The sequence below is a fragment of the Marmota monax genome, unplaced genomic scaffold (assembly GCF_021218885.2).
Source record: "Marmota monax isolate L192 unplaced genomic scaffold, Marmota_monax_Labrador192_F-V1.1 WCK01_AAM20220418_F8-fsc00078, whole genome shotgun sequence".
Classification (NCBI taxonomy): Eukaryota; Metazoa; Chordata; class Mammalia; order Rodentia; family Sciuridae; genus Marmota; species Marmota monax.
This window is the reverse complement of record NW_026694865.1, coordinates 6,442,438-6,455,702: the sequence shown is the minus strand read 5'-3', so window position 1 is coordinate 6,455,702 and position 13,265 is coordinate 6,442,438. Positions and strand designations below refer to the sequence as shown.

Here is a 13,265-nt window from a genome sequence, read left to right as displayed (position 1 = left end):
TCACTAAGTTGCTAAGGCTAGCTTTAAACTTGGATCCATCTGCCTCAGCCTCCGGAGCCACTGGGATTATAGGTGTGCACCACCATGCCTAGTGGTGATTTTACACTTAAGTAGCTATTGCTCTCTTTTATTAGTGAAAGACACTTCTAGTGGCTGATGCATGCTTCTATTATAGCCCATATTTTCCACCCAGAATTGATACTTTTCTTTCATAAGCAGAGAACCGCACCAGTTCTAGCTAGCCTGTGAGGACCCCTGAGCAGCTTCCATCATGCTTCTTCATGAACTGCAGGTAGTTTACTGATGACTTTTTCCCCATCAGGATATAAATCCAGAGTTCTAGCAGGGCCCAAACAGATATGCTGTAGTGTGTTCCTGTCTGACTACTGGGTGATGGTGATTCATTTTGTCATTTTATTGTTAGTCACCAGCCTCAAATAACTCAGCTTCCCAAATGACCAATGATATTAACAAAACTTTACATACAAATACACACAATCCAGGCCCTTGTGACGTGAGCAAACACCTCTGTGTGCATGTTCACAGTGGTGGGAAATGAGACAGGAAGTGCAGAGCTTACACAATCACAGGTTTATTTGTCCTAAATAAATACAACCTGGGAACAATCATTTCAGTGCCCCAGAACACTATCCCTCCCCCGCAAAAAAAAAAAAGCAGCTTAAGATATGGGCACACAGGAGGCTGGGGTTGTGGCTCAGTGGTAGAGTGCTTGCCTACCACATGAGGTACTGGGTTCAATTTTCAGCACCACATAAAGATAAAAATAAATAAAATTGTAACTACAATATCCATCTACAACTAAAATTAATATATGTATATTTATGTATATAATATATAAAACATGGGCACACGTTTGCAGCATATGTTCTCAGGTTAGGCTCAGAAGGTTGTTTGCTCTGGGTTGTGCTAGGCTGACCCCAGCTGTGGGATAACTCAGGTTTGTTCTCTCTCTTGGTCCTGTACCTGGTGTGAGTCTCCTCCAGGTCCTCTCCAGATTTATATACTGGAAGTTTGGTCTCCAGTGTGGTGGTACTGAGGTGATGTAACCTTTAAATCTTTAAGTTGTGAGGTCCAACAGAAGGTAATTAAGTCATGGGGGCGCTGTCCTCACACAGTAGATTAATGCTGTCCTACAGGAGTATCAGGTGTGGAAGGAGGGGATTAGTTCTGTCCAGAGCAGTTGTTATGAAAAGAGCAAGCCAGACCCTTCCCCATTTCTGGCTTCATCTTCTTTTTTCATTTTTAAATTTTTTGGTACTGGGGTTGAACCCAGGAGTGCTTTCCCATTGAGCCATACCTTCAGTCCTTTTTTTTTTTTTTTTTTTTTTATCTTTTGAGACAGGGTGTTGCCAAGTTGCTGAAGCTGGCCTCGAATTTGCGATCATCCTGTAGGCCTGGGAAACATGACACAGGCTTGACTACTAGCAAACACATGGCCTAGAGAGATCTCCACACAATCCAGGTGCTAGGTCAGCCTCCTGAGTCCCTGAGATTATAGGTGCCCACCTCACCTGGACCATCTCTTGCTTCTTGTTTCACATGCCATATGATCATGTGTGCTTCTGCCATTTGATACCATCTGCCATGAGGACACACCAGAGCTGAGTGGATGCTGGCTACATGCTCTTGAGCCCCCAGAACTGTGGGTTAAACAAACCTCCCTCTCTCTCTCTTTTTCTTCCTTCCTTCCTTCCTTCCTTCCTTCCTTTCTTTTCTTTTTTTTTTTTGCTACTAGAGATTGAACCCGGGGTGCTTAACCACTGAGCCACATCCCTACCCCCTTTTAAAGTTTTTCTTATTTTGAGACAGGGTTTTGCTAAATTGCTTAGGGTCTTGCTTAGTTGCTGAGGCTGGCCTTGAACTTGCAATCCTCCTACTTCAGCTTCCAGAGTCACTGGGATTATAGGTGTGCACTATCATGTCCACCAACAAACCTCTTTTCTTTATGAAGTATCTCACCCTTAGGTATTTTGTTATAACAATACAAAATGGACTAAGGCAGTCCCAGCTGGAGAGGCCTGATGCTGCTCCCTTAAGCCTCTGTCTTTCCTGCTTCTCTCTTCTGCAACCTAGAGGGAGAAGCATTCAGGACTCTTTGGCTCTATGTCCATCCCTTGCTGAGAGCTTTGACCTCTGACACCATTGGACCCATTCCCAACTGGCACAAAAAAGGTTACTTCTGATCATGGAGAAATTGTGGCATAGCTGGTAAGTGAGTGGGAGGCACTCTTCCTTTAGTCCTGCAAGGAGGCTGAGAACCCCCAAGAAGGGACAGAGGAACACTGGTCTCCTCCACCAGTTATTCCTTGGGGCCTTGGTCCACTAGGGAGCTGCAAGTTGTGGAGATCATTCTTTGTCTTCTTTTTACAGCAGAGGCTCAGAGGTTTGGGTCCATGTTCTCCTGGTCCGAGGCTGCATCTTCATCATTTGGAGACTCCTGAATCAGAGCCAAAAAGGCCAGTCACAAGCTTTTCCTGTTCTCTAGGCCATAGCCTGGGGGGCCAGCATTTATTTCCTCCTACCTCCATCCCCAAAAGAGCCAGTAGAGGGCTCTGCCATCCCAGGGTTCTATTGGGCCTTCCCTCTGTCCCAGCCTGCCAAAGTCACAGGCCCACCACTAGGTGACTCTTTTTTTTTTTTTTTAATAGTGTTGGGGATTGAACCCAGGGTCCAGTGCATGCTAGGCAAGTGCTCCACTACTGAGATATACCCCCAGCCCTTTTTAAAAAGATTTGAGACAGGGTCTGGCTAAGTTGTCCAGGCTGGCCTCAAACTTGCCATTCTCCTGCCTCAGCCTCCAGTGGTTGATTCCCTCTTACCAGATGGAGGTCTCTGCTCCCCCGCAGGGTGGCATAGTAGTGCAGCACACGGGGGTCACAGTGAACCACCATGGGGTCAAAGTCTAGTACACGCAGGCCCTGTAGGCTGCGGGCCCTGGAAAGGGCCACATAGGCTTGACCGCTGGCAAACACGCGTCCCAGAGAGATCTCCACACAATCTAGAGACATGCCCTGGGGGATGGAGAGACAGAGAGAGACAGTTTAGTCTGGAGTCCCCTGCACCCAAGAGCTGATCCTTCACCAGCCCAGTGACTGCCCCCAGATTTCCTCACTCAGTCCAGAGAGGCTCCAGCAGAGGGAAAGCCTAACTGCAGACGGGTCTGAATACAGGGGGACATGGATGGATTCAGGGTAAGAAGTGTGTGTGTGGGGGGGGGTGAAAGGAAAGAGCTCAGGCTCTAGGTCACCCAGATGTGAAACTGAATCCTGGCTCTGACACTCCCTAGCTGTGTGACCTTGGACAAGTTCCTTAGTCCCTTAGTGTTCTTCTCTGAGAAAGGGGAATGATTATTAATTACATGTACTTTATATAGTTTGGTGTTTTGTTTTTTTTTGTACTAGGGTTTTAACCCAGGGGTGCTTTACCACTGAGTCACATCCCCAGCCCTTTTTATTTTTTGAGATAGGGTCTTGCTAAATTGCTTAGGTCCCTGCTAAATTGCTGAGGCTGCCCTTGAACTTGGGATCCTCCTGCCTCCCAAGTCACTGAGATTATAGGCATGAGCCGCAGCACCCAACTTCTTACTGTTTTTGTAGGGATTAATGTATCTGGTAGTGGCTCAGCAAATGGAAAAAGCAAAGAGGAAGTGACTTATATCCTTCCCTGGAGAAGGGCTGGGAAATCTACTAAAGAAAGGTCTATTCTGAGGACAGTGAGGAAGAAGGTTTATTCTACTCCTGATCTGGAACTTTCCATTTAGGTCATAGGCTATAAGGCCTTCAAGGCACACAACCTAACATGTCCCAGGTATATGCTGTCTACTCTCTGACCTGCTCTGTCCCCACTCCCTCACAGAGTGGTCACCTGGCTCTTGTGGATGGATATCGCCCAGGCCAGCTGGAGGGGCAGCTGCTGGCGACTGAGGAGCTGGCCCCCAGTGGCCTGAACTGTCCAACGGTCAGCATGGATGACCTCAGTGACTCCACACAGGAAGCGCACTCGGGGCAGCCCTGAGGAAGGCACAGAGAAGTCCCACCTTTTAGTCCTGCTTCATGGCTGAGAGGAGAGGTCTTTGGCCTTTTCCTCCCACACTTTCCCCAGGCCCTACTGCAAACCCACACAGCACAACTGTCCTTCCCTATCACTTACCTCTCCCTTCAGTCTCGAACCCGACTACTACACCTCGGGCGCCGTTCACCAGGCCCCTGGACACAGCTAAATTCTTCACCAGCATCACCTGAGGGGAAGGAGGACTAGAGAAGTGGCAAAGGGCCCATCCTTACACCTGGATCAACTCTAGCAGTCACTATCAGAGGCCAAGGGCAGGGGGTTATCATCAAAGGGTGCCCAGTCCCAATCCTCAGCTCTGCCACCAGCTAATTCTGACCCCTGGGGCAGACAGCCTTAATTCCCAGGATCTCAGTTTCCCCTGTGTCAAAGGGGAATACATTTGCTCAGTTTGCCTCAGGAGGAAGAGGTAAAGCCTGTAAGGTCACCTATATCACTGGGCTACAGAAATGATCAGATCTCTTATGGGGCCACAAATCTTGAGGGATGGCCCTTGTTCCTGCCACCCTGGTCTCAGCCACACTGTGCCTTTGTTTTCCCTGTGGGTACCCTCTGGGCCCAGAGGAAAGTCTCCCATTCTGCTCACCCCACTGTTATGGGAGAGATGAGGACTCAGCCATCTATAAGGTACACGACTAAAGACAGCCAGGAGGGAGGTGTTTCAACCCCCATTTTAGAAACAAGGCAACTGAGCTTCAGCAAAGGGAACGGACTTGCCCAAAGTGACATTGCTTGGAGGACCTCCAGGAGTTAAGACAAGGAGGGCAGTGGAAAACTGAAGGTAGAAAGGTAGGTGGAAACCAGATGGAGGTTTTTGTGAGGTCACAGCTGGTGCACTGCCTACAGAATGGCCTGGGCAGAGGGATTGGGGAGGCTCATACAAGATAGTCCAGATTGCCAGGGTCTAGACCTAGTTTCCTACTCACCTGGGCCCCCAGCTTTAGCTGAAGGAGCCGACCAACAGGACACTGGGCATCCAGGGTCCTGGCTAACTCAGGGTTGCTATCCATAGCCTCAAAGCTATGTACCTCACCTGGAAAAAGAGAGATGGAAAAACAGGATTATGAATCATTGACTTGTGGCTCAGCTTCTAAAACCACATATTAGACCATGGTATGGGAGATAGGCCACTCAGACCTAAGTGGGTGCTTTGGAATCAGTTTGCCCAACCTCTTAAGATCACAGTTACATCTGCAAATGTAAGGGCCTTTATGGTCACAGAGGTTGAGACCCTGGATACCCAAATGATTCTAAAAGCCCAGGCTGCCTGGGGGCCACACCTGCCTGATGACCCCTCCCAGCTGGTCTTACCTAGTCCTGGATCTCTAATTACCTGGCAGCTCCTGCAGCCGTTTCTCATTGGTGAGGGCCACGTCATCCTGGTGGGTGCAGAGCCTTGTGGCCACAATTCCGTCTCGCCCTATCTTGTGGGCAGCTGTGGCCCTGAGCTGGCGGGTCACCTCATCAGAGCACCTGTGGGGGCTGGGCTATTAGGCAGAGCTCACTTACACCAGAGGAGGTGGGGAACATGGGCAGTATGGCCTGAGCAGCAGGCTACAGGTCAGGCCTGAGGACTGGAAAAGGGTACCAGGACCAGATATGCTGGCTCCCAGGTTGGCCAGTTTGTCCTTTTTCCACTTGGACCCTAGATATGGAGAATGAGCATGGGGTCGGGGTGCTAGCTGTGATCATATGTGATGCCTTTTCTGTGTCTGTCCCCCCAGTAGGAGCTGACCAACATCCCACCCCAAAGTGTTTCTGAGGAAGCTGGAAATGAGGAGTGAACATAGGCCAGAGGTTTGCAGGCCTGGGACAAGGCACTGATGTAGATAATACTGGCTACCCTGTCATCAGATGGCCCTCCAACATACAATTTTCTAGCCACTTGCCTGCTGTCTTGGATGAAATAGCTAGCCTGTATTTCTATCTTCTCTCGTGTCAAGCCACTTTTCACACGGAGGCCCAGATGCAATAGCCACCAAATGGGAATAGCTTGGAATCTTCTCTGCCTACACTGCCACTTGGCCTTCCCCATATGTGTCGGAGTGTGCTGTGCTCCCTCCCCACCTGCTTCCCAAATCTACAAAAAGTTTCCCCAGGCATAGATTCTCCGCCACCTGAGTCCCATCCCAATCAGACCTATCTTTCCAGGTCCAGCTCTGCTCACCTTCCTGGCCTCCTTTCTACTTCCACCTTAAGATAGGTACAGCACTTTAACTTTGACCTCAGCAGGTAGATGTCAGGTCCATAACCTTTCCTTCCCTACTAATTGACCCTGACCCTACAGGGTCCCAGAGTAGATGGAGCTTGGGTTTTAAGACTCAGATCTGGGTTCAAGTCCCAGCTCAGCCACTTACTGGACATAAATTTGTATGAGTCACTTCACCTCTTTGACCCAGTTTCTGCATCTGGAATGAGGATGTTGACATTTCTGAACCCCTGCATGTCCATCTGTCCATCCTTTTTTCTTTCTTGATACCTACTCTATGCCAGCCTTTGTGCTGGGTGATAGGAATTCAAATCCAAGGGAGGCTGGGTCCCACCACTTGCAGGGACCATGTTTTTGGAGTCATCGACTGCCATTTATCCTGAGTTGACCAGTGTCCTGCCTAAAACTCCTCTTTTAGTGGACTACTTACTCCTGAGAACAGGCATCTCTCCCCCTACCCTGGGTCACTGTGCTTGGTTCCTCACCCCATGGTCCCTTCTCTACCTGCCAGGGCCTACCTGCCCAGCCTCACAGCCTGCAACAGAGAGATGAAGGTCTTGTCCGCCTGCCTCCACACTTCAGTCAGCTCCAGGGTCACTGGCACACATCTCTTCCAGCTCTTGGCCTGTTTGGGGTCAGGGTGGGGGTGGGTCAGGGAACACAGCTAACCACTCCAGGGGGGCAGGGCCAGGGGGTGACTGGTACCTGGAAGCAGAACTGAGGGAGTTGGGAGCCCTTGGTCACTGGTGGCAACTGCAGGAAGTCCCCACAGATAATGAGCTGGATCCCTCCAAAGGGCTTGTTCTGCTGGCGGACAGCTCTGGAGGGGAGCAGGTAGTGCTTTAAAAAAGCTAAGTAGACAGTTCCACTTGGGAAATAACCAGGTTCTGGCCTCAGTTACTACCCTCACCATATATACTAACCTGGCCACAGCCTCCAGCTTATCAAACAAGTCTGCCTCCACCATGGAGATCTCATCAATGATCAGCCTCTGGCAGTTCAGCCAGGCCTGCCGCACGCCCGGCCGCTGTGCCAGAGCCACACACTGGGCCAGGGGAGCCTTGCCTGAGCCGATGCCTGTGAATGAAACTACTCAGCCTGAACTGAGACCCCAGCCCCCATCAATGCTGCCCTCCTTTCCCTCCACCCCAGAGGTCTGACTTGCTCTTATCTCAAGCCCCAGGGGTTCCCACTTACCTGCAAAAGCATGGAGGGTAGTGCCCCCAATGTGGCAGGCTGCCACCCCAGTGCTAGCAGTGGCCACTGTGCCTGTGGGGGGCAGTGAGCCCAGGATCCGCTTCAGCAGATATGACTTCCCAGTCCCTTGACAGGAGGCAAAGTCAGGGCTGCCTGTTCTTCCATCCTACCCCACCCCCACCACTGTCCCCTCCACCCCTACTCTGCCCCTGCTACCTGCGCTCCCAGTGAAGAAAATGCTCTGGCCTTTTAGGACAACCTTCAGCACTGCAGCCTGTTCCTCAGAAAGCTGTGTCTTGGTGGGGAGCAAGCTCAGCTTCTTCACAGGCAAAGGCCACCTTGGGGCTTCCTGGTGGAGACAGGGCTGTCTCAGAGCCTCCTCCCACCTCCCCAGACATTACTACCACCCTTCTTGATCTGTGTTCAATACAGACTGTTGGCTTTCTCCCTTGGTTGGCTTCACTCCCTGGTACCCTAGGACAGCTCTGGTTCACCTGGAGATCTTGCCAGTAACTACTGGGTCTCTCCTCGTGCCCTGAAGATCCCCAGTGTATGGGTCTGGATCCTCCTTCAGCTTCCTCCTCTGGGTTCCTTCACCTTGCTGCTTCTCTCACCCAACTTTTCTTCTCACTTCTCCTCCTATTCCAAAATTCTCACCTCAAAATATCCAACATAACCCTGCCCAACTAAGGCCCCTTCTTGTTCCATCTCTAGCTTCTCGCCAGCTTAGTCTCAAAACCCTGTGGTCAGCAACCAACCTGCCCCAGTCCAAAAACGGTTGTCAGACCATCAGACATGTTTCCCTCATCTGATGGGAATGTTGACTGTCCAGATACTGCTGACTGCTTCACTTCTCCCCAAATACATTAATATACTCCTAATTTTCCTTTTTTGTGTGTGTATGTGTGTACAAGGGATTTGAACCCACAGATGCTTAATCACTGAGCCACATCCTCAGCCCCCCCGCCCCCACTTTTAAATATGTTTTATTTTGAGACAGGGTCTTGCTAAGTTACTTTGGACCTTGCTAAATTGCTGGGGTTGGCTTTGTACTCACAATCCTCCTGCCTCAGCCTCCAGAACTGCTGGGATTATAGGCGTTGGTCTATTTTGCCTTCTTCTTTTTCTTTTTAAATTTACTTTGCCTTCCATTTTTTTAAAGCTGTATTGGACACAGTACCTTTATTTTATTTATTTGTTTTTTAATGTGGTGCTGAGGATCGAACCCAGTGCCTCTCTCATGCTAGACTAGCGCTCTACCGCTGAGCCCCCTACTTTGCCTTCTTAAATCGCCTTTTCTGGTGTTCTCTTATCTGGACTCTCATTACCTGTTCTTGCTTATTCAGGTTCAGGGCTTATATATGGGAAGCACAGAAGAGTCCAACGACCCTGTCATACTCCATGATCTATGGCATCTCTGAGCTCACAGCTGTTCCCTGAATATCGCCACAGTCTAGTCCCCCACACTTGGGCCTCCTTGGTCTCTTCCATCCTAATGATTAAGCATACCGAATCCCAAAGACGTGCCCATTCTCCCGATCTCACCATGCTGGGCTTGGCTCCAGTCCCGGGTTCCATCGGCTGCTTGGCCAGCGTGGTGTCCAGAATCCGGGTTGCTGCCACACGCCGCAGCTCCTCCGGCTGCACTGGGCTGATGGTGACGAAGTCGCGGGGGCGAGGGTTGAGCAGCTTCGCGCGGGCGGAGGCAGGCCCGGGACCCGGGTCCGCAGCCAGCTTCAGACGCAGCATGCGCAAGAAACGCCGCAGGCGGTCTGGGGGGCAGTCGGAGAGCAGCAGCTGCACGGCGCCCGCCAGGGGAACGGCATCTGCTGGGAGCCTCAACGTACTGCGCCCCGACGCGGCGAACCGTGTGAAGAGACGCGCGGCGCGCAGGGGGAAGCAGCGCGGCTGCCCGGCTGGTCCCGGAGCCTGCAGCCGCAGCATCAACTCACGGCGCTCGTTTCGACCCAGACTCAGCTCCGCGGTGCGTAAGGTCTGGCGTTTCCGTGGCTGCCCTCCTGGGCTCAGCTCCTCCACCGCCACACGGCACCGCAGGTCCGCTTGGTCACCTTCCGCTGCAGCCACCTGGGTGCTCGAGAGCATTGCTACCACCTCTGCAAGTCTGCGAAGAGACCGGAGCATAGAGGTCACAGAGATTCAGGATATAATAGGTGGTAGAGTCCGTAACCCGGAACCCTGTCACACAGGGTCATGGACATTCTCACTGGTAACACAAAGAAGTCACTAGAAACGGTAAAAGGTCCCTGGGGCTAATCGAAAGCCCACTCCAGAAATACACGCTAGGGGCAGCGTCAAAAGTATCAGAAACTGAGAAACCTCGGTTGTCCTGCTAGGACCCCGCATTTCATGGGGGCATGGGCGGCGGAGGAGGATGAGACAAAAAGGCCTGCTTTGCTTTGAGACCCAGAACCAGCACGGTAATCGTCATGGTCCTCTCTCGGAAAATCAAGGGAGTCTCAAGTGTGGAGATGGGAAGGGGACTTACATGAAATGTGCACCTTCTGTTTTCCAAGTTAGGTTTATGGGTAGCCAGGCAGGTCTCTATTACAGAAGTGAAAACAGACTGGGAGAGACAAACTTTTTTGCCCTTGATAAAACCCCATTACTAGTAGGTCTCACGGTCAGTGTGATTCTAATGCCAGGAGTTTCCCACCTCCAAGGTGGGGGTGGGGTGGAAAATATTTGGCAAAGGAATTCTCAGGTAAATCCCGGGGTCCCGGAAAACCCGGAAACCGTGCTCCCTCCGTCTGACCCACTCATCTGTACCTTCCCGACGGGGACCCCTACAAGAACCAGATTCTCTGCCTCCCATTTCAAAGGTCGAGCAGGAACTCACTTGTGCGGGCAGTCGCAACAATAAACCGCCAGACAGGCGACAAACTAGGAACTTTCAAATACTTGGGATAGAAAAATCAACCTATGACAGGTCGGGTCTTTAAATCCTTCAGCCAATCAACAGCGTGGGCGTGCCCATGGGGGCGGGGCTTTCGTTGGTTCCCACTTCCAGAAGCTTGGGTCTTCTCAATCGCACACCCGAGGAAAGTTATTTGTGATACCCCAGTCTACTTCCTCCGGTATATGATTGAGCGTGGTGTAAGGAGACAGAAACTGCTTTGATTGGCTGCTTTGATTGGCTTGAACTTCTGCTCTAGTCTCACAATGCAACTCTGAAGTTTTGAGAATTATTCTATCAACACCCTCCCTCTTCCCTCTAGCTCACACGCTGAGGCTCACTCTGTTTCCACTCAGTACCATTGTTCACTTCCGAGTAAATCACCCCATGGTTTACCAAGTCCCCTATCCTGCCCCACAACACTCTTCACCCTTCTCTGCCCTTTTAAGAATCTTTTTTTTTTTTTTTTTTTGTCATTTGTCTTTCCCTCCCTGCTGATGCCCATAGGAAAGGAACTCTGAAACCTGTGCCAGGTGTCAAAAGGGTGTAAGAAAAGGAAGGATTCCCAGGCTTCAGGGAATTCTTTTTTTTGGTGGGGGGGCGTAGGGGAGGGGTACTGGGGATTGAATTCATGGGCACTCAATCACTGAGCCACATCCCCAGCCCTGTTTTGTATTTTGCTTAGAGAGAGAAACTCTCACAGAGTTGCTTTTGCTGAGGTTGGTTTTTGAATTCGTGATCCTTCAGATCCCATGGGATTACAGGCGTGTGCCACTGAGCCTGACTCTTCAGGGGATTTTTTTTTTTTAGTTATTGATAGACCTTTATTTTACTTATTTATATGCAGTGCTGAGAATTGAACCCAGTGCCTCACATTTGCCAGGCACATGCACTACCGCTGAGCCACAACCCCAGCCCTTCAGGGGATTCTTAAACCTCTTGTTATACTGGATGCTCTGAGAATTTGTTTTTAAATTCTCATTCTCGTTTTTGCCTCGTCAAAACTTGGAATGACAAGCTAAAAGATTTTTACGGGTGAGTACAACCACATCACTTTACAGATAATGATAGCTCCCATATTTCTTTCTGTGTGTGTGTGTGTGTGTGTGTGTGTGGTTGAATCCAGGGTACTTAACCCCAGCCATTTTTTTTTTCCTTTTAATTTTGAAACAGAGTTCCCACTGAGTAGCCTAGGGCCTCACTAAATTGCTAAATTGCTGAGGTTTGAATTTCTGTTCCTACTGCCTCATCCTCCGGAGCTGCCAGGATTATAGGTATTCACCTAAGCGGCCAGCACTTTTCTTTTCTTCCTTTTTTGGTACTAGGGTTTGAACTTAGGGCACTAGACCACTGAGCCACAATCATCCCTATTTTTTGTATTTTATTTAGAGACAGGGTCTCAATGAGTTGCTTAGTGCCTTGCTGTTGCTTAGGCTGGCTTTGAACTGGTGATCCTCCTGCCTCAGCCTCCCGAGCTGCTGGGATGATGGGCATGTGCCACTGTCACCGCACCAGGCTACTTTTTTTTTTTCTTTTTCTTTCTTTCTTCTTCTATTTTGGTGGAGGTGCTGGAGATCGAACCCAGGGCCTTGTGCATGCAAGGCGAGCACTCTACCAACTGAGCTACAGCCCCAGCGCTTTTTTTTTTCTTTTCTGATACAGGGCCTTGCTATGTTAACCTCAAACTCCTGAGCTCAAGCCATTCTTCTGCCCTCAGCCCCCTAGTAGCTGGGACTATAGGTGCACATTATTATGCTTGTGCCTGGCTCCTAATAAAACTTAAAATAATAAATTTTTTAAAAAAATTTTCTATTTTTGGTACTGGGGATTGAAACTGCTGGTGCTTTACTGCTGAGCTACATTTCCAGCCCACCCCCCTTTTAATTTTGAGAAAGAGTCTCCATAAATTACCTAGGGCCTCACTAATTTCCTGAGGCTGGCCTTGAACTTATGATTTTCCTGCCTCAGCTTCCCAAATTGCTGGAGTACAGGCAAACACTACCACACCTAGCTAACAAAACTTTTAGAAAATTTTCTTCATCAGTGTTTTCTTGACATATCGAGTACCTGTGACATAGGTTTTATTTTTTTTAGTATTTATTTTTTAGTTGTAGTTGGACACAATACCTTTACTTTTTTTTTTTTAAGAGAGAGAGAGAGAAAGAGAGAGAGAGAGAATTTTTTTAATATTCATTTTAGCTTTTGGCTGACACAACGTCTTTGTTGGTATGTGGTGCTGAGGATCAAACCGGGCCGCGTGCACACCAGGCGAGCGCGCTACTGCTTGAGCCACATTCCCAGCCCCTCTTTACTTGTTTTTATGTGGTGCTGAGGATGGAACCCAGGGCCTTGGGCTTGCTAGGCAAGCGCACTACCATTGAGCCACAACGCCAGCCCAACATAGGTTTTATGTATAAGTAAATAAATTTACAGATGTGGCTAATAATTTTGAGTCCAGCATGGTGGCCCATGTCTATATTTCTACCAACTCCAAAGGTGATCACAGGAGGATTGCAATTTCCCAGCCAGCTTGGGCAACTAGGTGGGACCCTGTCTCAAAATAAAATTAAAAGGGCTGGGGATGTAGTTCAGTGGTAGAGTGATTGACTAGCATGATCCAGGCCCTGGGCTGAATCCCCAGCACCAGAAAGTGAAATTGAGATATGGGGATTATTCTGGACAATCAGAGATTTGACAAAGGAAGAAGACCAAGGAGGGAGGGAGGGAGGGAGGAAGGCAGAGAGAGATATGTTACTGTTACTGCTGGCTTTGAAAATAGAGGAAATAGCACCTGCGATGCCTTAGCCTCTTAGCTCCAGAGGCTAAGGCAGGAGGATAACAAGTTCAAGGCCAGCC

At 49.7% G+C, this 13,265-nt stretch overlaps 1 protein-coding gene across 2 annotated transcripts; it reads right to left on the bottom strand.

Annotated features, from left to right (window-relative positions):
- Nucleotides 1–590: 590 nt before the first annotated feature.
- On the bottom strand, nt 591–10,364 carry Pif1 (PIF1 5'-to-3' DNA helicase). 2 transcript variants are annotated; one of them, XM_046426690.2, is made up of 13 exons: nt 10,283–10,364; nt 9,041–9,617; nt 7,712–7,844; nt 7,496–7,621; nt 7,222–7,375; nt 7,004–7,118; nt 6,817–6,923; nt 5,423–5,562; nt 5,016–5,122; nt 4,171–4,258; nt 3,886–4,031; nt 2,841–3,032; nt 591–2,458 (listed from the first exon to the last, which is right to left on the bottom strand). In XM_046426690.2, exons 2-13 carry the CDS (start codon nt 9,596–9,598, stop codon nt 2,399–2,401), a joined length of 1,926 nt encoding a protein of 641 aa, XP_046282646.1. In that variant the 5' UTR covers nt 9,599–9,617; nt 10,283–10,364; the 3' UTR covers nt 591–2,398. The 2 variants fall into 2 exon arrangements, with proteins under 2 accessions (XP_046282646.1, XP_058429297.1); XM_058573314.1 differs by lacking the exon at nt 10,283–10,364 and having other exon boundaries at nt 9,041–9,671.
- Nucleotides 10,365–13,265: the final 2,901 nt, after the last annotated feature.